General features: G+C 40.0%; 2 protein-coding genes across 4 annotated transcripts; both read left to right on the plus strand.

Annotated features, from left to right (window-relative positions):
• The first annotated feature begins 2,172 nt into the window (after positions 1 to 2,172).
• LOC146668272 (arf-GAP with dual PH domain-containing protein 2-like) lies at positions 2,173 to 6,488 on the plus strand. Its single transcript, XM_085410171.1, has 11 exons — positions 2,173 to 2,302; positions 2,870 to 3,000; positions 3,278 to 3,369; positions 3,564 to 3,652; positions 3,796 to 3,908; positions 4,026 to 4,172; positions 4,292 to 4,375; positions 5,288 to 5,350; positions 5,453 to 5,530; positions 5,738 to 5,966; positions 6,061 to 6,488. Exons 1-11 carry the CDS (start codon positions 2,215 to 2,217, stop codon positions 6,087 to 6,089), a joined length of 1,143 nt encoding a protein of 380 aa, XP_085266297.1. The 5' UTR covers positions 2,173 to 2,214; the 3' UTR covers positions 6,090 to 6,488.
• A 2,254-nt stretch (positions 6,489 to 8,742) lies between these two features.
• Positions 8,743 to 22,443, plus strand: rhot1b (ras homolog family member T1). Of its 3 annotated transcripts, none has more exons than XM_085410173.1 (20): positions 8,743 to 9,094; positions 10,053 to 10,111; positions 10,251 to 10,332; positions 10,435 to 10,478; positions 10,565 to 10,618; positions 10,779 to 10,831; positions 11,911 to 12,019; positions 13,096 to 13,197; positions 13,336 to 13,434; positions 13,540 to 13,648; positions 13,742 to 13,862; positions 14,060 to 14,144; positions 14,428 to 14,573; positions 15,117 to 15,217; positions 15,364 to 15,494; positions 15,894 to 15,977; positions 17,655 to 17,777; positions 17,887 to 18,089; positions 19,666 to 19,788; positions 21,235 to 22,443. In XM_085410173.1, exons 1-20 carry the CDS (start codon positions 9,058 to 9,060, stop codon positions 21,350 to 21,352), a joined length of 1,983 nt encoding a protein of 660 aa, XP_085266299.1. In that variant the 5' UTR covers positions 8,743 to 9,057; the 3' UTR covers positions 21,353 to 22,443. The 3 variants fall into 3 exon arrangements, with proteins under 3 accessions (XP_085266299.1, XP_085266301.1, XP_085266300.1); XM_085410175.1 differs by having other exon boundaries at positions 8,743 to 9,069; XM_085410174.1 differs by lacking the exon at positions 19,666 to 19,788.
• Positions 22,444 to 22,802: the final 359 nt, after the last annotated feature.

Genomic DNA, 22,802 nt, shown 5'->3' on the forward strand with positions numbered 1-22,802 from the left:
CATCTGCCAACCTGTCCATCATCAATGCAAACAAGAAGGGACTCAGAGCTGATCCCTGATGTAATCCCACCCCCATCTTTTACCCATCTGTCACTCCTGGTGAAACACCTCACCACTGCGTCACTGTTCTCATAGGTCCTGCACCCCCCTCAAATACTCCCTCATACTCTGCCTCTTGTGACTTCCTCATCCAGTACCACAGTTTCTCCCTTGGCACCCTATCATATGCTTTCTCTAAATCCACAAAGACACAGTGCAACTCCTTGTGACCTCTATACTTCTCCGTCATCACTCTCAAGCAAACTTTCTCAGCATAAAGCCATACTGCTGCGCTCTGATCAGCACCTCTCTCAATAACCTAGCTTCAACAACTCTTTCCACAATCCCAAATTCATCTACAAATCTGAAGGTTGGTGGTTTGATCCCTGCCTACTCCAATCTGAATGCCCTATATCCTTGGGCAAGACACTAACGCCAAGCTGCTCTCCGATGCATCCATCAAAGTGTGAATTTGTGTGAATATTAGAAAGCACTTCAGCATAGAAAAAGGTGCTTGTATGAATGGGTTGATGAGGCTTGTTGTATAAAGAGTAGAGTAGAAATGTGCTCTATAATAACCAGTCCATTTACCATTTTCCATTACTGCTGTATTTTCCCAGTCATCTGCTAACTCTTCCTTACCACCCAGAGCCCATCTCAACTCTTCCCTGAAATCTGTGCAACATTTTTCCTTCTTTGGTTTCCACCATTTAATCCATTTCTCTGCATATAAACAGTATAGAAAGTAGACGTTCGCTTCTAAATCTGGATGGACACAAAAATCGTCAGACAGTCACTAAGTAAGAATGTCCATCTGTTCTGCATCTATGTGAACAGGTTTTTTTTTGTTCCGGTTAGCTTAAAATAAACTCTATTCAGGGTTACTACTTTCCTCTAGTTTAATTTAACTGGTTTAAGCAGAACTATGCAGGAGCTATAGAGTTATAAACCAAACAAACACATTTTTCCCAAGTGTGTTTAATAAAGCTTTCTTTGTTTATATTTAAGTTTTCCAGCCAACTTCTGTGGAGGAAACAATGAAAGGAAATAGTTCTTTTTAAGGTCCCAACAGGGGAGTCTTGGACCACATATCTTGGACTGAATTTTCCTAAGAGAGACACCGTTCTTCTAACTTTCATGTTCATAGTGGGTTCAGGCAGCTGTTGTTGTTTGAGCAGTTGTTACCTTATGCATTTGTCCCTACGTGCATTTGTCAGCTTGTCAACACGCAGTGCTGAAGATACGTACTGCAGCGGAAACTGCAACAAAAAGCATTTGTCACCTCAACAATTCAAAATATAGTCACAAAATTTTACAGTTGTGCAGCTGGGGCCAAGATGAAGGTCGAGTTTGAAGAATAGTGAGTCAAGGTCATAAAATGTAAGCAGGCTAGTTGACACACAGACTTTTCCCACTTCATTCCTCTGTTTCACTCTGGGTTTTGTAATTTTTAAATTAATAGTGCAATTTGCATCTCCCCCTTTTCTTTATCTGCTGTATGAACGCAGTTGACGATTTATTTTGGCACACCAGATACATCTTATAGACATTTTATTAATATAGTGGCAACTCCCCACAGGAGGTATTTTTATCCGATGTGTAAAAGTACATTTTTAAAGGTGGGTTTTGTCTGTCTCACTGACATCTGCCTATCCAGTCTTAATTCTAGCCCAGGACTTAAAGCAAATGAATGCCACTCGTGACAACAGCAGCAGTTAAATTTAGATGCAGGACAAAAGTCTGGCTATAAGTTTGCAACAGTTTGTAAAACTGGCACATAAGCTTGGAGCTATTCTGGAAAGTTCCCTCCTTTTTCTTGCTACTGCTGCTGACCTTAACTTTAAAAACAAAACTGCTGCTCTCACAGCTTTCGAACAGCGACAAGCCTAGCAGCCTAATACTGTAAGTCAATCACCCAGTAACTGAGTGACGTATGTTTCACTTCCTTTCTCTGTTATTTCTGGATATATGTGTTTGTGTGCAGAACAATAAACTTCATGATGCTGCATTGTTAAGAGGAAATACTGGCCCACTGGCCACGGAGATGTTTGTACCTGCTACAGGGCAGAATAGCTCTGTACTGTGAAGTGTGTAGAGTCAATATGGAGTTACTACCTAGTAGATGTTTTGTTGGGATTTGACTGTCAGCCCAAGAGAAGCAGACGCCCTTCATCAATGGCCACTTCTGAAAGAAATAACAAAATTCTCCTTGATTTGGTGCAACAGCCGGGTAACAACTTGTGTGCTGACTGTGGAGCTCCTGGTGAGTACACTTCAACAGACTCAGGTTTAATTTATAGATTAGCACTGATAGATTTTTATTTATTTATACTTTTTTTTTAACTTTCTCTCCAGAGAACATTTTATTTACCTTATTTCACTACGTCACAAGTGGTAATAGACGGCCCATCTGACTGAGTCATGTGCTTTATTTAGTTAACAATATTGTGTCCAAAATATTATTTTATAACCAAGTAAAACTGTAATAAGCTCTCAGAAGGGGAAGAGAAAACTGCTGTATAGGGTGGTATGACCTTATTGTTCCTCCTTTTTTCCACCACTTTTCACCTTCACTGTATGAGGACAGTTAATACAGTGTGTACCTATGTGAAATGAAGACAGAGGTAGTGCAAACAGTGCTTTATACGCTTACTCTTTCGCCTGTTTATCGACTTTATAATTGTGCAGAAAAGAAACACTGATTTTTGCTTTATAATCTTTGTACATTATGGTCATTAGGCAGTTCATAGGACTACTTTTATTTATTTTTTTTGCACTGTACTTAGTTCCTTCTTATAAAATAAACACTGTGATCACTTTTTGCTCGCAGACCCTGACTGGGCTTCTTACACTCTCGGCGTCTTTGTGTGCCTGAACTGCTCGGGGATGCATCGTAATCTGCCTGCAGTCAGCAAAGTGAAATCCATACGGCTGGATCATTGGGAAGATTCACTTGTAGAGGTATTAATTATTAGCATGAATTCATATGATTAATTATTTATTCATGTTCTCTTAAATTTAGACATTTTCCTTTTATTATAAAGAGGGTGTTGGATACCTTTAGATTTCTTTGATTTTTCACTCCCCCCAGTTCCCTCTGTTATTACTCCGTTACCTCCAGATTTTCATTTCGTGCTTCATTTTAAAATAAATCCTTCTAATTTGAGTCTGTTCATCATGTAAACAATATTATCTTGTTCTAACCTTTATTTTTAACTCTCACATTATGCGGTTTTAGTTCATGCAAGAGAAGGGAAATTCTGCTGCCAAAGCTATTTTTGAGAAGTGTGTCCCGGTCTTTTTCTACCAACCACAGCAGAAAGATTGCGTGTAAGTGACTTTCACTGCATTTGGCACCCATTCATTTCATTAACTCAACGGAAGTGGGAAGCAAAGACAACAAACGGTTTGTTTAGTGAATGGGAGTGGAGTAGTCACGTTTCTCAGGTAGAAAGAGGAACAGCAGAGAAGTGTAAAGGCTCAGTGACAGGTCTACACATTTTCACGGACTTGTTTGTTTTCAGCGTTCTTAAGGATCAGTGGATCCGTGCCAAGTACGAAAGACGGGAATTCACAGGAGAAAACATCTACTTTCAAAAAGTGTACAGTGCAGGTAATTATCCTCGCAATATTTTTAATTAAAAAAAAGAAACCTTCCCCCGTCAACAAAACATTGACAACCCAGCATTTGTTTTCCCATCAAAGTCTAACCTGCAGTTTATTTGCTTCACCTCTTTGAACTGTTTGATACTCCAGAACTGTTTGAGGCAACACTATGGAAGAAAGGCAAAGACAGTAAGCAGTTCTTTAAAAGCACCTTCCTGCTCTCACAGAAAGACTTCACCCTCAGATACTTCATCAAAGAGGATGTGAGCAGTTCTTCAGTCATAAGACCGTTTAGTTTACAGCTGTATAAGCATTCTTCAGTTGACTCTGGCCAAATACCTCTTTTTCTAATCTTCCTCAATCATCTCATTAAAACCAAGTCCAAGGTTCCCAAAGCTGTCATCAACATGAAGGATCTGAATGCAGTCTTCCAACCAGAGAAGATCGGTCATGCTACCGGTTTGCAGATCTCCTATGTGGATGATGAACGCTCAAAGAACCTTTTTGTGTACCACGAGGACGGGCAGGTGAGGGCATCTTCCCAGATGTATGCTGCATGCTCTTTTCCATCCCACATTCATAGAGTTATACCTTATTTGAGACAATTACTCTTCCTGGCAAAACCTATGTCTATGATCTCTTATAGGTGATTGTGTCTTTTTTCAATGCTATTCGGGCAACACGTTTGGCATACCTCCTGAAGAAAAACCCCACTCTTCAAGAAAAAGACGTGAGACAAACTTTCATTAGGTCATCAGCTATGTAAACCCCTCTTACTTCAGGCTAGTGATGTCTATCCTCAAAAAGCCGCTAAGTAAAATTATACAACCTCAAAGTCATACCTCATACATCAAACGTTTTCTGTAATTAACTACATAGAACTTTCCAATTTAATGGCTTTCTGTTCAAGAAAGTGTGCAGAGGTTTCAAGGCCTCGACCGAAGCCTTGTTTAATGTTCTTTTTAAAGTTTCCGCTCATATCTGCAAGTCTTTGTTACTAATGCCGCAGCTTTTGCTCAGTGATTGTTTTAAAATGACCTTTCACACCCAAGAAAGTTGCTGCTGAACCACAAGTCTTCTGTTTTTAGTACCACGTGTTTATATAATTTTTTTTTGTCTTAGCATTTGAGAAAGCTCCTTTGTCTTTATTGTACTTAATATACACTTTAAAACTAGCACAGGCAGGATTTATACACTTAGGTCCATAAATATTTGGACAATGAATTTGTTTTTGCCTCTGTACACCACAACCATGGATTTTCAACCAAACAGTCAGGATATGATAGAAGTGCAGACCCCTAGCTTTATTTTAATTGGTGTAACAAAAAAATTAGTATGAACTGTTTAGGAATCACAGCCATTTTTATACACAGTCTTTTCAAATGCTCTAAAGTAATTGGGCAATTGACTGAAGAGCAGTTACATGGCTAGGCGAGGCCTTGTTATTCCATGAACAAATATATCAGATGAAACATGATGCTACTCGCGGCAGTTAAATTCAATAATAATTTCGGTTTGTTCTCTCCCCATTTAAACACATTTAATGTGCAAACCCGCACAACGTCAGCACGGTTGAATCATTCTGGTTGTGAGCTGCTGCTGTTGTTCAGCTCACAGTATTTGTTGGTGTTTCTTTGCACAGTTAAAACATCAGCTAACAGCACATTGCCTGAAGGAGGGATACATGGAGAAAACTGGTCCGACGGTCTGTGAACTATCCAAAATTTTTAACTGGATTTACTGGGTCTATTTATTTTTAGTTTAACTGCCTGGCTAATTGGATTGGTGTGTTTATATGTGTTTTCAGCAACGGGAGCCATTCAAGAAGCGCTGGTTCACGCTGTGCTCAATGAACAGAAAGCTTCTATACTTTAAATCTCCACTGGTAATGAACAGAGATGAAGAACAGAGATCTTTGTGTTGCTCATATCTTTGTGAAAATGAAACACCTACATAAATAAATGAAACATAAAAATTTGTCTTTTTTTTTCTTTTAATTGGAGATATTAAGAAGTTATTCTAATGCTCATAAAATACAATGAATAATCATAATGATCCTATTTAGTTGTACCTTGTTTATTTATACTGTTAGGATGCTACAGAGCTGGGTGCTGTCTTCATCGGCACAGAGAGCCACGGCTACTCTGTTTCAGAAACCAGCAGCCGCAACGCGAGGGGAAGCCGGTGGTGCTGCGGGATCTCACTGGAGACTCCGGAGAGGCAGTTTGTTTTTATGTGTGAGCAGGAGCAGGAGCAGAGCGAGTGGATAATGGCTTTCAGAAAGGTCATCTCTCAACCCATGACACCAGAAGACTACTCTAGTAGGAATTTGTTGTCCCGTGTGTTGTTAAAATGCATCAACTTTGCTCCTTTGGTTGTCAAGCATTCCTAATTCTTTCTCTTTGCGATATTCAGATGAGGCCAACCTGAGGAGAGGAAAATGAATCGTTTCCTTTTTTGCAAGGAAATTAAAATACCGTTTGGGGACAGAACAGACCTGAAGCTTTTCTCACAAAGACGCGCCCGAACCTGTCAGTGTGGCTAGAAACATAATTAGAGACAGGACCACAGACCGACTAAGGCGCTTACTGTCTGCAATGTGGAGAAGCTACTGTCACCGTAGAGACTTTGTTTCTCTGTAAGATCCACGCACATTAAAAGCAATGTCTCCTGATTTTGATGCACTTTTGTTGAAATTAATGTCAGCGTTCTTTTGTAATACATTATAAAGTCACTGAAAACAGACATTGTATTTATTAAAATAAAGACTGAAATGGCTATTTTGTAAATACTTTTGTTAACTTTGATGTACTTAGATACTTTTTTGTGTTTGTAGCTGTCTGTGAATTTCTCAAACTCATAATTTAAATACACTTGATAAATAACTGCTTTCTTTCTTTTTTTGTTAACCAGTTGTTGGGGAACATGCTGGCTTTCTTCCTCATCAGTAACATATGTGCAGCTGGGCATTGTATGAGGCATATGTGCCTCTGTTGAGATGTTTTGATTTTAAGTAGCGGGTTCCATCAGGGCTGATGGGAATACCACAACAACCACCAGGACCACATATCACTGTTTATCAATTAGTTTACAGTAATTTAGCTGCTAGCCTTAAAGAAACACTTACTTTATGCTCCATCTCTTATTAAAAGCTGTTTTAATAGTATTATTATTTTAAGTGAACATTTCAATCTAAAAGTTTGATTCTTCCATACACAAGGATATGCTAAAGGCTTAAGAAAGTGTACCAGAAAATCTTCTGTTTTGACAGTTTTGCAGTGCAGAGAAACTTTAATAGGCTACCAAAAGTAGATATATAGTGCTGTGTGAAAGTCCTGACCCATCCCAAGGAGCCAGACTTTCTTTTTTGTGGTCTTGAGTAATATTGTTCTCCAGACTTTTTGAAGTTTTTCTTTGGACACTGGCTGCTTTTTCACTCATGTTCAGTCAGCTGCTTGTACCTGACAAATTAGCAAAGTGACCATTTTAAATTGTATCTTTAGGCACTTCATTACTAGCAGCGTTTAAGAAAAACACACCATTTGTTCCCATTTCTCTAGCTGGGTTTGTGAAAAATGCCAAAGTTACAGAAGACATAAAATAGTCTCCAAAAGTTGATTCTGTTCATCTGGACGTAGCATTTTGTGGGAGAAATGTTTCGTCACTCATCCAAGTGACTTCTTCAGTCTCAGCTGACTGCAGGTTTCCCCAATCTTATAAACAGTACATGTGCATTATGACTGAAACCAGCCCACTGAAGGAACAATGGGGTGCGAGGTCAGTTTCTTGATTATGATTATGCAAATTCTCATGACCATTGATCAACAATCACTGATCAAAGAACACTGATCAATGGCCATGAGAACCATTCACAGAGAGTTGGGGAATGGCTGCAATCACAGCATTGTAAGATGGTGAAAGATGTACCCTTAGACCCCCTCCCCGATTCAGAGATGGTCTTTCCCTTTTCACGTAAAAGTGGGGGAACCTGCAGTCAGCTGAGACTTAAGAAGTCACTTGGATGAATGACGAAACGTTTCTCCCACTGAAAACACTACGTCCAGATGAACAGAATCAACTTTTGGAGATTTACTTACCTGGATTGAGAATGCATCAAGATGACATAAAATAGTATTTTTGCATCAACAAGGTGATTACCAAAGAGCTAGTGGCCAGAAGCATGACATATTTCAGAATAGTGTTCAGTGTGTTCTTAGAAAACTGGACATATGGAGAACAAAAGAAGTGCCAGGTCTAAAAAAAAAAGAAGCTATCTATAGCAGATGAACTGTATCTGAAAGTCATGTTCTTAAGAAATAGGAGAAATATCAAGCAATGAACTGACACAGGATGTGAGAGATACACCTGGCCTTCAGTTGATCAATCTACCTTTTATTGAAGCTTCATCAGAAATGGTTTCAGTGGAAGGGTGGCTGTAAAGAAGCCATTCTTAAGGAAGAGAAACAGGGAGAAAAGGCTGAGGTTTGCCAAATTATGCAGCCTGGACTGGAAATCAGTAGTGATGGAGTCTTATGGAGTGTGGAATCCACCTTAATGCACACAAGGGCAAAATAGCCGAAAGCATCTCAATAAACACCCGATGTCCTTAAAAGAAAACTAAATCACCCCCTGCAGTATAAGGTAGAAGTCTATTTCATAGTCTGTGTGTGTGTAAGAAAAGAAATAACTCAATCTTCTTACCATAAATCTTATTCTGTCTATGTATTACGCAGGTATCGCCGCTTGACTTAAAAAAGAAAAACAGACCATAACCGCCACTCTTTTAATACCTCAGACTTGCACGTGCTGCTTTTTCTTTTCCTCCAGATAGTGCCTTTTGACAGAAATTCAAAGCTAGAGGAAAAAGTAAGATCTCTCACTCCACTCCAGTTTCCCAGTACTAAAAAAAATATCGCAGATAGAGCTCACACCTGTCTTAATTCAAACCCGCAGATTAATGCCGCACTTCTTGGTCAAGTACATGGGGGATAGTTTTATTTTTATTTTTTTACATGACTTTTTGTTTTGTTTTTAAGTGTTGCGCGAGCTCATCTCGGCTTTATGCACTCAGCTGACCCGAGGAGGGGCGTGGCCGACAGCTAGCAGCCGATGGTGTTGTAACAGTCAAGTTTGTGTGGTTATCTGGCTGTTCGTGTGAGCTCCCTGCTGGCTGTGTGACAGTATGCACGGTAGAGTACAGTAAGAAAGAAGAACAGCGTTTTGTAGGGCTCTCTCTAACCGTGTGGAGTTTGCGTTGAAGCTGAGCAGACGGGGGCTGAAATGCGAACGTAGCTGTTAGCAAGCGAGCCAGGCCGCGTAGAAGTGGCTGGCTGTATCCTTCATCCAGACAGACAGGAGCATAAATGTTGCACACAGACCGGTCTGCCGACGTGGTTGACGACGCCGGGGAAGATGCGCAAAGACGTGAGGATATTATTAGTGGGAGAGCGTAAGTAAGGCTTTAGATAAAGCTGTGTTTGCAGTGTGTTTGTTGACTGCAGAGTCAGCCTTTTAGTGCACACTTTGAATTGCACTGCTGCTGCCAGACAGCTGGACATGTGATGCTGAGCAGTGTCTTCATCGCGATGAGCTCTGTATTTGTTTCAGGCCACTCGTTCTGCAACTGCTTTGTGCTTTAGAGGTCTGTATGTGTTATTGGAGCTTATCTTGGCCATGCTATCCCCCACTGTAGCTTTTTAGAGCAGTTAGGCGGATAATTTCTTTTCTATTATTCACCTAACCTCAGTTTACCACTTTGATGGTGAATACTCTTGATGGTATTGCAATCTGATTGCCCTAATTTCACATGTACTCTACAGTATACATGTGAATTCACTGCACTTTGCATCTATCTATCTATCTATCTATCTATCTATCTATCTATCTATCTATCTATCTATCTATCTCCTTGAAAGTTGGGTTCTATCAGGTAACATCACAGCCTTTCAAGCATCTGAATTATTGGAATGTGATGGGCTTTGTTTTACACATTGGGGTTATGTCTGTGCAGGAAGAAGTACTTTGTCTCCACACGTTTTCTCAGTTTCAGGCTAAATACAGTACTTAACAGTCTGGTATATGCTCTTTGTACTCCTGCGTATTCCATTTTTTTATTGTTATTTTATCTGATATCTGACTGGTGGTCATCTTTGAGTTTCAGAAGAGGTGCATCCAGTGATTGGCAACTTTCTCTTTGCACAAGAAATGACAGACTTCCAAAGTTGCTCCCATAAAGTGGGACATCTGGTGTCCTCAAAAATGAAGGCTAAAATTGATGGGTCACACATCTAACCTGTATTTTCTTAAACATCTACAGAAACGTGTCTCAGTAATAATAATACATTATGCTTATGAGTAATGAGGGTTTGCTAAACACACTAAATATGTCTCCTTCTCTCCATCTGCAGCCAAGGTGGGGAAGACCTCTCTCATCATGTCACTGGTCAGCGAGGAGTTCCCAGATGTGGTATGAATGCATTCCTGTTTTGCCAGAAACTTACTGTACCCATCTGGGATTAAACGTGCCCACTATTCACCTTATTTTGCATTGATTTGACTGTGCTATTTACGCTCTGTAGCCAGCTCTAAACATCTCTGTATCCCAGGTTCCCTATCGAGCTGAAGAAATTACCATACCGGCTGATGTTACACCGGAGAGAGTTCCCACACACATTGTGGATTACTCTGGTATTTGAAGGAACATTACTTTGTGTGTGTGCGTGTGTATTTTATAAATAAAGAATTGGCGCATCCTTGTTTTACTTAAGCAAGCTCATCTTCCCTCCACAGAGGCAGAGCAGATGGATGAGCAGTTATTTCAGGAGATTTCCAAGGTGAGTCTGTGGATTTTGCTTTGCTCAGTGAAAAGTTTTCGGGTTCATGTAAAAGCTTAATGCTTATGTGTTGATCTGTCCTGTAGGCAAATGTGATTTGCATTGTCTACGCTGTCAACAACAAGAAGTCTATAGAGAAGGTGAGCTCCTCTGCTGCCAGAATTTCCATATTTAGTTTGTATATCAGCTGAACTGTATAATATGTAAGACTCTGGTGTGACAGCGTGATACTAAAGAATTGGGTATCATGTCTCTCTGAACTGAGAAAATCTTTTATCGTATCTACTTGTGTTTTCATAGGTGACGAGCCACTGGATCCCCCTCATTACAGAGAACACAGACAAGGACAGCAGGTACATACAGAAATATTCTGGGCTTTTGTTTTCCACCAAATATAAGAAGAGAGTGGGATCAGATTCTCAGTTTGTGCAGTTGTGTGTGACAGGACAGGCAGCTGCAAAATATTAGGTCCTGTAGCAGGAAGCCAAACCTGGTAATTTTCAAGTAGTGGTTAATGTAATGACCTACACTCCCAGGATGATTATTTGGTTTTGTTTTTTTTTTTTCCCCTTACAGTGTCTTCACTCTAAGCAAAAAGCAGCAGTAGAAGTGTCACATTTCACACAAGCAGGTTCACCAAAAAAAGAACTGATATGTATACTCACTGGTCACTTTATTAGGTACACATTGCTAGTACTGGGTTGGAGCCAGTCAGAACTACCATAGCTCTCCCTGGTGTAGACATTCCTCAGCGATTTGCATCTTGTCATTATGGCGTCACACAGTTGCTGCAAATCCATCATGTGACTCCTCCCTTTCACCACATTCCAAGGGTGCTCTATTAGACTGAGATCTAGTGACTGTGAAGCTTATTTGAGTGCAGTGAACTCAGTGTCAAGTGTTCAAGAAATCAGTTTGAGACAATTTGAACTTTGTGACTAGAAGCAGCCAACAGAAGACGTGGTCATAAAGGGATGGACATGGAAAAATACCCAGGTGGCTGAAGTGTTTAATCGATGCTCAGTGGGTACTAAGGGGCCTAAAAGTTTGCCAGCAAAATTACCCTCACACCTTTACATCACCACCAGCGTCTTTGGTCAGCGGTTGCTGTTGTTTAAGTGCTTTATACTGTTGCCTTTCTGCTGATGTTTGAAACACTGGTAATTCTACTCTGACCTCTTGCATCAACAAGGCCTTTTCATCCAAAGATCTGCCAGTTTTCTCTGTAAACCCTAAAGATGGTTGTGTGGGGAAAATGCCACAAACTAGATTCACATGTCTAAATGCATGGTGTTCCTGCCGTGTGATTGGCTGATTAGACATTTGTGTTAAAAATAATTTGAACAGGTATACCTAATAAAGGGGCTAGTTGGTGTATATCAAGCAGTTATTGTCTGTTAATCACTTTGCTTTGTGGTGTTGACATTTTCAGGGTTCCCCTGATCCTGGTGGGGAACAAGTCTGATTTGGTGGAGCACAGCAGCATGGAGACCATACTTCCCATTATGAATCAGTACAGTGAGATAGAGACTTGCGTTGAGGTGAGACAGTCACCACTCTTATTGCTGCCACCATTTCTCAACAATAAAACACAGAATGGCAGATTGCAAGAACAATCATCTGCTTAGATTCAAGTATTTAAATAGTTTGCTTCAGACAGTGGACATCAGTACATTCTTCTATTTTGTGCTGAACCTAAAGAGGAAGAAACACAACAGAGTTAATGACAATTAATTACAATGACCTTTGTGCAGAAACTTCCATCTTTACAGGAACAAAGAAGAACGGCATTTTTTTCTCTTAATAATGACATCCACACTTTAGCCATTGTTGCTTTTAAGGGATCTTAACAGACATGTCATTTAAACAGTTAAACAATTAAAGTCTTGCGGATGTTAATATAGAAACAGAGTTGCTGCAGTGTGATTGGCTAACTTGATATTTAAGTATAAACTAGGGAGGATAACAGCCTAAAGATAATCTTTGCCACTTACAGTATATTGACTATTGTTGTCTTGCTTGTAAACACTGACCTAATTTGGCCTGTTGCATTTGTGTGAGTGATGCCTTTTGGTTCCCTTTTTTAATTCTTCCTGAAAATAGTGGTATTTCTGCATAAGTATTTAAATCTAGGAAGTCAAACAACTGTAAAGGGTCACGAGTTTAAGCCATAACCTGTTTAGAACTTTGAATTCAGCACGAATTCAACTCCTCGATATGAAAAACCAAAAAACCCTCACCAGTTTCTACCAAGTTTGCTTTCTGTTGAAGTTAGTTCACTACCTCCTGACACCTGTGGGGTTTTTTTTCAGTCTGTTAATTGGACCGGGCGCGCCGCTCAGACAGATCACGTGTGTTAATAGCCTGTCTGGCAACTACTTAGTCACCAAAATACACACACACACACACAGGTAGGTAAACAGGGATGACCCTTTGCTGACTGGACTGTTTGCTCACAGTGCCGCATATAATACTTATGAGATCAAGAAGCCTCACACTGCGTATTAATGGGGCTTTCAAATGAACCACTTCGATACCAGAACTGCATTACAGCACTGAACAGAGTGTCTGTGTGTGTGCACATGTGTGCACATTTTCTTCTTCCTTGTTGTTATAGTGTTCAGCAAAGAACCTGAAGAACATCTCCGAGCTTTTCTACTATGCTCAAAAGGCAGTTCTCCACCCCACTGGTCCCCTCTACTGTCCAGAGAAAAAAGATGTAAGGATAAATGTACACTACATGACTCTTGAGCTGTTTAGTGTTCTGAGTTTGTTTTGCATTAAGGGCTGGATTTGAACTCTTAGCAGAACCTGCTTTTGTTTAAAGAACGTTTGATGTGTGTCCCTGATTTTTCAGATGAAGCCACTTTGTGTAAAAGCTCTCACTCGAATCTTCAAAGTGTCAGACCTAGATAACGATGGTAATCTCAACGACAACGAGCTCAACTTTTTTCAGGTAAACTGGTTAAAATAGAATATCCAGGCGGTCTTTATTGTTCCCTCCTTTCGGTGGGAGACGGTGAGCTAATTCAGATAACAACATTTGCCTGTCTGCCCATAGCGGACGTGCTTCAACACCCCGTTGGAGCCTCAGGCGTTAGAGGATGTAAAAAATGTGGTGAGGAAGAATTTAATTGATGGCGTGTGTGACAACGGCCTCACTCTTAAAGGTAGGAGTGATGGGACGTATTTCTGATGCTTATGTATATACAAGCTCGCCTCACAGTGGGATTCCTGAGATCTATTTATTTTTTCCTCTCCAGGATTTTTGTTTCTCCACACGCTGTTCATTCAGCGAGGACGCCATGAAACAACCTGGACAGTACTCAGGCGATTTGGATATGATGATGACCTGGAGTTAAATCAGGACTATCTCTTCCCTCCGTGAGTTTTACTTTGACATCTAAGCAACTAAAATCTGCTCCTGCTCTTGCACCTCATTATATTTCCATTCGTCTGTTGGTTTGTGGCACTCTGTTGAATCATTTCCTTCCGTATTTGCTTGTTTGATACATTTTGTAAATATGCTTGCATTTATTTTATGTGTTAAATATGAATAAATGTTATTTCTCCCTCTCTAGGTTGAAAATTCCCCCAGACTGCACTACTGAGCTCAACCATAATGCCTACCTCTTCCTCCAGAGCGTCTTTGACAAACACGATAAGGTACAGTCCTGTATATCTGGTTCTGTATTTATGTTGGCCTTCACCCTGATGAGACACAAACAAGAAGTTGCTGATTGACATTTAGGAAGGCACTTTCCCACAGTCAAGTGTGACCACCTGCTGAGGTGTGATGTAACTCCTTGCAGCTGAGGAGGGATTGGCAGGGAGAATTAGCCATGAGGTTAGAGTCAAAGAGTGAAAGTGACAGCTTATTCCTGCCACGAGCACCCTGTTCGTTATTTAGGTGTAGCTGTACACAGTAACTGATCCTTGTGTCTGTTAGGACCGTGACTGTGCCTTGTCACCAGAGGAGCTGAGGGACTTGTTTGATGTTTTTCCCTACATGCCCTGGGGGCCAGATGTCAATAACACAGTTTGCACTAATGACCAAGGCTGGATCACCTACCAGGGGTATCTCTCACAGTGGACGTAAGTAGGCATTAAACTGGTGTCCATGTTTATTTGTTTCTGCTTGTTGATTGCTCCGATTGACTGATCAGCCACAACAATAAAACCACTGACACCTGTACAGAAACCTTTGAAACTGGCATTTACAAGGACACAGTGTAAACCAAACATATCCCTAAAGTAATGTTCCTCCCCGGTGGCAATGGTCTCCCACTTCCAGTGCTTTTCACCACACTCTAAAAAGCACTGACAGGAGAGAGCATAACAAAGAGTCCAAAGTTTTCATGTGGCATCTGAATTGAGTAAGCTATCTGCAGGATCTGTCAGGGAAAGCCCAAATAATAGAGGTCCCACCCCACAGCACTTACAACCCTACAGCCAAATTCTGATACAGGAACGTCCTGTGTCCTTGCCCTGATGGGTCAGGACAATTCAGGGACACAACGAAGAACTATTTAAATAATAAACTGATGATTTTAATATTGTCATTTAAATATAAAATAATATTAGTTACATTACTGTATATGAGTTCATGTGTCTTAACTTCAGCTGCCTTTTGTTCAGGTTAACAACTTATCTGGATGTCCAAAGATGTTTGGAGTATTTGGGGTATCTTGGTTACTCAATAATTGCTGAGCAGGAGTCCCAAGCTGCAGGAATTACAGGTAAACTCTACCATGTAATCCTCATTTAATCACAAAACTGTTTTAAGAACAGTTAAATGGTGTAGTTGACTCTGTTGGACTGTGCACAGCAGCTGTCTGAACTGATCCTCTGGTACTTGTGTTTGTATGTGGTTTCCTTCGTGCAGTGACCAGGGATAAGAAGATTGACCTGCAGAAGAAGCAGACCCAGCGCAGCGTCTTCCGCTGTAATGTTTTTGGAGACATTGGCAGTGGCAAGAGTGGCTTCCTACAAGCCTTTCTGGGTAGAAACCTCATGGTAAGCAGAACTAAGCACCAGCTCAGCCATCCACTACACCAGCATTGCAATAGCTATAGAATGAGCAGTGCACATAGGCATGCAGTAACATATTGAAGAGGTATTCAGAAAGGTGTTTTGCATGTTTGTGGGGTGTATTATGTGAGAGGCTTAGATTCGGCTGCCTGAACTGGATTTCAGGCTTTGCCATAAACATGTTTTGCTTTACCCTGACTGACGTGTTTACTCTGAGACACAGCAAGTATCAAAAAAAAGTTCCAGTAAAAAGGTTTATTTAAATGCCTTAACTCTGTACATTTGGGATTATGTCAATATATATATTTTTGCATTGCTGCATGTATTGAAAATGTCATTCACATCATGTTTTAATTAACGCCAGATCCTCTTCTGTCTTCTCAGCGCCAGAAGACCATTAAAGAGGAGCACAGATCCTACTATGCCATCAATACAACCTATGTTTACGGCCAGGAGAAATACCTTCTCGTGAGTATCAAACACACTGCTTTAATCATTAATGAAAACACATGACGGCACATATATCTTCTATCCTTGCAGTGTGGACACTGTCTTCCAGGCAGATTTTTTTTTTTAACATAAAGTTACTCTAATTATTTCTCATATTGGGCACTTTAATGTAGCTCCTATACTTTTATTACACATTATGTATGTGCTGACCTTCAGTAACGGTACAAATACATTTTGTACTGTGCATGTACCGCTGTGTCTTGTACGTGAGGTTGTCAACTGTGATCCATGAAGGCCAGCCCAGCTTGAGGTTGGCTGTTCTTAGCTCGCTCTATGTAAGCTTCTTATCATGCTCACCTAATGCTTTTGTCAAGCCAGCATTTGTACTTGCTTAACAAAGGCATTAGCACTGCTGTACCTATTTTGACAAAGTGCAAGCACAGTGCATGTGCTGTAGGGATACAGAGGAACAGTTGTTGTAAAGTTGTAGGCAAAATATCAAATACCATAGCAAACTGGCTTCTTTTAGATGGCAACATTTAGCAGATGAAACTCAATAGTTGAAATGGTATTGATTTGCACATTGACTGCACTGTTTGTTTTGACACTGGTTAAAGGACCTTTAAAAGGTTCACCCTCCAGGGTGGATTCCACTCCCTCTGTCCTGGCATCCATAGTGAAGCACAACAACCCTGTTTGTCTTGGCACTTATAGGCAGCTGGAGAACAAATAATTAATGAGTGTGATTCACTCTGTTGTCCTTGGATGGTTGTGTGCTTCTCATCACTTTGGTTTTCATCACTGTGGGTTGGTTTTTAAACTGGTTAGATACTTACTGTACAGTAGTTAACTAAAAGTAAGTATCTATCTATCTGACTTTGACCATTTTCCCTCTGTAATGTCATGTGCTTGTGCACTTCTGGGTTGCACTGGTTCTGCTTACAGCACAGCTGCTATTTTTAGATCGCTCCCTGTACAAATTCCTCAACTTGTGTGTCTGCAATTTCATCATGGACATCAAACCTGCACTGAGACAAGACATCAATGTCTGTGTCAAACAGAAACAACAAAGGTCTATGGGGCCCTCTGGTGATCTGGTCATCAGATCTGGAGCACAATGAATGCTCATTTTATTTGTTTTTTGTTTTTTTGTTGTTGTTTTTTTCACTTGGTTGCACTCATTAACTTGGCTAGCAGGGTAAGACAGGGACACACAAAGTTGCTGGTCTAAGGGAAACCAGCACTTTGTGTGTCCCTCACCAATGCACTGAAAACACATTTTCTTGTACACTTCTCACTGTGTACGGATTTGTGTCCCTGCAACTTTTACCCTAAAATGAAATTCATTCCAAGAGTTGCTGTTTCCAAACACTAGATGAACTCCAACGCACCTCCTAGACACACAAATTTTAAAAACTGGAATTCTAGGAAGCAATTGAAAAATGCCAGCAGCACTGCCGAATGAGATCACATTAAACTGAGTCAAACTCAGCATCTAACATAAAGTCCACACACATTCTACAAACTATTTAAGCAACTGTGACCACTAGGGATGTGCCACCTTGAAGTCAAATTAAAGGAACTAAGGTTCAAACTCAGCTGTGTTCCTCTAGCTTAGTGGATTTTAATTAAGAGATTTAGAAAAGAGAGTATTTCCACTTTAACCACTTAATTCTAACCACCTTACCTCTCCAGCTTCACGAAGTGTTTCCTGACTTCGACTACCTGTCTGACTCTGATCTGGCCTGTGACATCGTCTGCCTAGTCTATGACGTCAGCAACCCTTACTCCTTTGAGTACTGCGCCAAGGTTTTCAAGGTAAAACTGTTTTTAGTGTTCACATTGTACCAAAACACAGATGTTTGTCCACTTAAAACAAAAGACCACCACAACCATAATCATTCATTAACGAGTCTTTCTCCTTCAGCAATACTTCATGGACAGCAAGACGCCATGTATGATGATTGCAGCAAAGTCAGACCTGCCAGAGGTCAAGCAGATGTATGGCTGCAGTCCTCTGGAGTTCTGTCGGAGGCACAAGATGCCCCCGCCTCAGTCTTTCACTTGTAACGCAGCCTCAGCACCCAACAGAGACATCTACACCAAACTTACCACCATGGCTATGTATCCGTAAGTATGCAGAAATTTGAAACATCAACCTGACTGTAAATGTGATACTTTGTTACGAGTCACATTTTCAGATTAGATTCCCGAAAGGGTAAAAAGGTAACTAAGAACATAGTGAATTGTATTTAATTCAGAGAAATCCAATTATTTATTAGTGCTAACTGAAGTTATCCCACTTAGCTGTCTTGTCTGTTATTGGAGGGCATTGTCTGAGTTTTAATTGAAGTGCAGCTTTAGTTTCGCAGCTCTGAGATGAGCTTAGCTGACAAATTAGAATGAGAAGATTTGTGGAAAATATGTTTTTCTTCATGATATCCTGTTTTTATTTTTTCTATTTATATATTGTTAACCCTTTAACTATGATATAAGGATATGATGAGTATAAATCATCACCCAGAAGAGGAAGATTTATATGCATTTATTAACTGCAGATGTAATCTCATAGTTTTCTTGTTTCCTGCAAATGATTACATAAATCCTATATTATTTATGTTTGGTAATTTTTATTAAAGCTGTTGGTGCTGGATGAGGTTTTTAATACAATTTAGAGCATTCTTTATATCTCCCTCGGGTCTGGAAATGCGGACCGACAATATAGTCCTCTAAATCCTTCGCTCTGGCTCCAAACATAAGTTTTAGAGGATGTTGTGGTCTGAGGTGATGAAGTAGCTGAGTCACAGTTCTCGTTTGCTGCTGTAAAAGGAGGCAACTTGCAAAGTTTTAATTGTTTCCTGTAGTCCTTGAGGATTTTCTGCCCTTTAAGACCCAACTGTAGAAATAAATCTGATGAATCATAGAATACTCCCCCCCCCCCCATATGGTTAAGATTAGTCTGACAGTTTAAATACAGAGCTGTACTCTGTGTAATATTCCCAGGTCCCCTCTGGGGATGGTCCTGCTGTCTGCAAGTGTCAGTATTTGTCATCATGCGCCTCACTTGACACGCATTAATGCACTTCACTGGTCTCTGGACATGTTGCTTTTAGTCTGATGCCACTGTGTTTTCCACTGTGGATACACGGGCCTCCTGCTGAGCTGTAATAGTGATCTCTCCCTGAGCATCACACTCATGCCATCAGTCAGGCTTCACTTTACTGTCAACGTAAATCACCTCGCTGCACGTTGTGCTATTATACGATTGCACAGAGACTTTAATCTTGAGGAGGTCAACTTTATTGTCTGAGATTCAAGTGTTTAAGCTGGAGGCGCCTCCATGGCCAATGCCTTTTCTAGTGACGGTTTCAGGTAGATTGAGATTTGTTTTTTTGCTTTTATCACTGTTTCTGTTTTCTCAGGTTTCTTAAAAATTCTTTAATTTGCTTGAATTTTCTTTTCTTTGTTTTTGTAGAAATAATATTTAAAAGATCAGCATATTAGGTAACATTTTCTTTTTCTCTCAAAAGGAGAAACATTTAGCCTTTTATCAAGCTGCTTCTCTTGTGATCTGAACTACACTGGAGCCTTTTAATGGTGGCGGCCTCTTTCAGCTTTTAACTTTGTTTTTGTTTGTCGTATGTGTCCTGTTTGTCTGTATGTTTGTTGGCGTGTGTGCGTGTACATACCCTGTGTCTCTCCTCAGCCACGCCCGGCTGCGCTGCATGTGCACTTGTAACCGGTGCACATTCTGCTTGTGTCAGAACTTCCTCAACTCTGAGCTGCTGCAGACGGTCAGGGCCAAACTCTACGCTGTCGTACTCCGAAGGTCTCTTACAAACTTCTCTTATCTTTGTTGACGTGTTGGCGTTTATCATTTTTATGTTTTTCACGTTTTCATTCTTAAGCTGCTTTTTTTTTCTGTGGCATCATCATTTGTAACACAGCAGCAGACCCGGCTGGTTGCACCAAAGGGACCAGTTCTTTCCCGTTAATTCTTAATCGCCAAATTCGAGGATGGTGGTGAACCTTAACTCATCCATGCAAAAACCTCATATCCTCATTCCTATACAAATGTACAGAAAATATTCGATTTGCTCAATATTAGTAACTTTCCTCTGGAGCAACATGAGCCTTCAGTGTTGCTGTAGATCTGTTTAAATGCTTCTCACGGCATATATGATGCTTGCTTCTGTCTAATCTGATTTTGTTGAAGTTCCAGTCTTTCATACTTTATTTCTTATACTGCATTTATACTGCTGTTCTGTAATGAAGAATAGAAAGGCCATTAAGTTTACTCGCTTTCCCTCTACAGTCCTTTTTAGTTGTCCTCATTTTGCTCATTCTGTTTTTTCATCTCAATCTTGATATTGCTTTCTTTTTTTATAAAGACTTCATCATCATCATTTTTTCCCCAGTGTTTGACTTCAATCTGATTGTCATTCTGTTGGTATCAGCTTTGCATATGTCACTGTGCCTCAGCCGTCTCATCTAACAGAGTTGTCACAACTCATTTCTGGTCTCGCTGTCTCATGCATCCGTAACTATAAACCTCTAAGTCCCTCATCTGTTTGACTGGCTTTTGCTTCAGCGTCTCAATATGTCACAGCTCTCTGCTTGTTCTGTCATCCGCTCATCAATATTTTCTCAATGTTCATTTCTATGCGATCCTTCTTTACAACTAATGTCACTGCTTATTTGATCTGTTTGTCACTTTTATTGGAAAGTTGAGAGCTAATCGGGGAAGAGAAATAGTTTAATTTTTGTTTCGATGTTAAAGAGGATGAGATGTCTGTGAGTCACTTCTGTCCTAGTGATGAATTATCTGTGATCCTGTTCACACTTAGTTTTAAAATGCATCATCTTGGGTGATCAGTCACAAGTTGACGGCGTTAAATCCAGATGTAATAACCCAACAACAACACACGAGTCACTCAAACAACCTGCCCGGGTTGTCTGGGAGAAACTTAGCCGCATGTCTTTTGTAGTGTAGTTTCCTACTTAAATCAGTTTAACTCAGTGGTTTTTCCCATGCTCATCCACCACAGGCGTACCGGTCATATAGTCAGTAACACGATGTGAGTTAAATCGGACACCATGAATACACATGATGACGACAAATGTAACTACATCTTAGCTGTTTTAACCCAGTCGCACAAAAATGAATTTTAAAGCCAAGTGAAAACAGGGTTGTATGATACGGAAAATCAGTTGTTTTTTTTGTTTTTTAACTCTTTACATATGTCTCTACACTCTGCATCCCTCTATTTAACAGACACGTTAGCCAAGCGGACCTGAAGAGCTCGACCTTCTGGCTGAGAGCGAGCGTTGGAGCCACAGTGTTTGCAGTGCTGGGATTCGCCATGTACAGAGTGCTGCTCAAAACGCGGTGATCCTTCAGCATTCAGTCCAGCCCTCACTACCCGGGGTACATAAAAGCTAATTTGACCAGTCGGAAGTTTTGATTTTCCTGTTTTCATTGAATTAACTTTATGGAAAATCACTCATAATTCTGTTGTTTAATAAGCCCCGTTTAAAAAAAAATAAAAATAAAAAAAAAAGAGATTTATGTGCAAATAAGCAAACATTTAGGTTTTGTTTTTTTGCATTTTCATTTCTGTTTCTCTTTGGGGACGATACAAAGAAATATTTAATTTTCTACCAAATGCTAATTTGCTCAATCTGTCCTGTGCAAATAAAGATAATATATTTATATGAAAAGAAACAAGGTTGATTAGTCATACTGAGTTACGTAAAAAGCTATTTTTTTTTTTGGTTGCTTGCTGATATGATGAACAATTTAGTGTCACTTTCAGTACGATAAGGCTTGTGATGTGTACCATATGCAAGTAATTCTTTAGAAGAAGATGTAAATACTGTATATAGCGTAGACTATGTGTACGTTTGATTTATTTGTGTCTAAAAGGCCACTTTTGAGTCACATTTCAGCACTGACTGCAGAGCTATTAACAGCACAATCTTTCATCATTATCACCTGGCAGAAATGAGGATTTCCTTTAATGGCCAAATGCCTGGATGCACATTATTTTTTTTAATTTTATTTTTTAAATGTTTGCTTTATTTTTTTTATTTTTTGTTGCTACCTGAGCGGATCAAGATTATATCAGTGGAAGTGAATGTGTGAAACGAAAGGTCTGCTGCGCTCTCTCATGTCTTCCTATGTTGGTCACTTTACATTTTATCTGTATGTATGCAAGTACTTGTCATAAAGTTTGCATGCTTCAAACTTTTTGATGACAGTTCAGTGTTTTAAGAATTATTGTAGCCCAACGTCTTCACAGCTTCTCCTCATTGCTTGTAAAGTCCCCAAAATCGAGGACTCGCTGATCTCTCCTGGTTACAAAAGGTGTAATAATTTTCTCTAGATGCTCATTTTCAACCACATGCAGCTACTTGCTTCACTGCTTGGTTTCTGTATTCATTCATCCCTGCCTTTCCAAGAGTTTACATTGAATAAATATATCTGAACAATGTGGTGTACTGGAGTTATTTTATTCAAAGATTTTCTTTTTTTGAAAGTTGTTATCTCCCGAAGACTCCGTTATTTATTCACAACTAATTAAATTATTGAAAAACAGTAACTTTATTCATGCTTTTATATTCAGGATGTTTACTACACTATTAACTTTCCTCTTGTCCTCTTCTGGGCCTGTCTTTCTCCAGATTATATTCGGTATGCAACAATTTGGAAATAAGGTTTACCTTAACACAAGAGGGCAGCGTTGCTTAAAAAAAAAAAATCTCCATCAGTGGCTAAAACCAGATTGTGAGCCATACAGTCTGATTCTGACTCAAGACTGTCCATGTTTATATTTTTATATA

This window comes from Rhamphochromis longiceps, linkage group LG6 (assembly GCF_057381845.1).
Source record: "Rhamphochromis longiceps isolate RC_006_pf linkage group LG6, R_longiceps_female_GT1.1, whole genome shotgun sequence".
NCBI lineage: Eukaryota > Metazoa > Chordata > Actinopteri > Cichliformes > Cichlidae > Rhamphochromis > Rhamphochromis longiceps.

Bases quoted from the DNA above. Each gene is read 5' to 3' on its own strand.
- LOC146668272 (XM_085410171.1), top strand. From the start codon at position 2,215: ATGGCCACTTCTGAAAGAAATAACAAAATTCTCCTTGATTTGGTGCAA. The intron at 3,001-3,277 runs GTATTAATTATT...ATGCGGTTTTAG, and splicing joins GGGAAGATTCACTTGTAGAG to TTCATGCAAGAGAAGGGAAA. The intron at 3,909-4,025 runs GTGAGCAGTTCT...ATTAAAACCAAG, and splicing joins GATACTTCATCAAAGAGGAT to TCCAAGGTTCCCAAAGCTGT.
- rhot1b (XM_085410175.1), top strand. From the start codon at position 9,009: ATGTTGCACACAGACCGGTCTGCCGACGTGGTTGACGACGCCGGGGAA. The intron at 10,479-10,564 runs GTGAGTCTGTGG...TCTGTCCTGTAG, and splicing joins TATTTCAGGAGATTTCCAAG to GCAAATGTGATTTGCATTGT. The intron at 15,495-15,893 runs GTAAGCAGAACT...CTGTCTTCTCAG, and splicing joins TTCTGGGTAGAAACCTCATG to CGCCAGAAGACCATTAAAGA.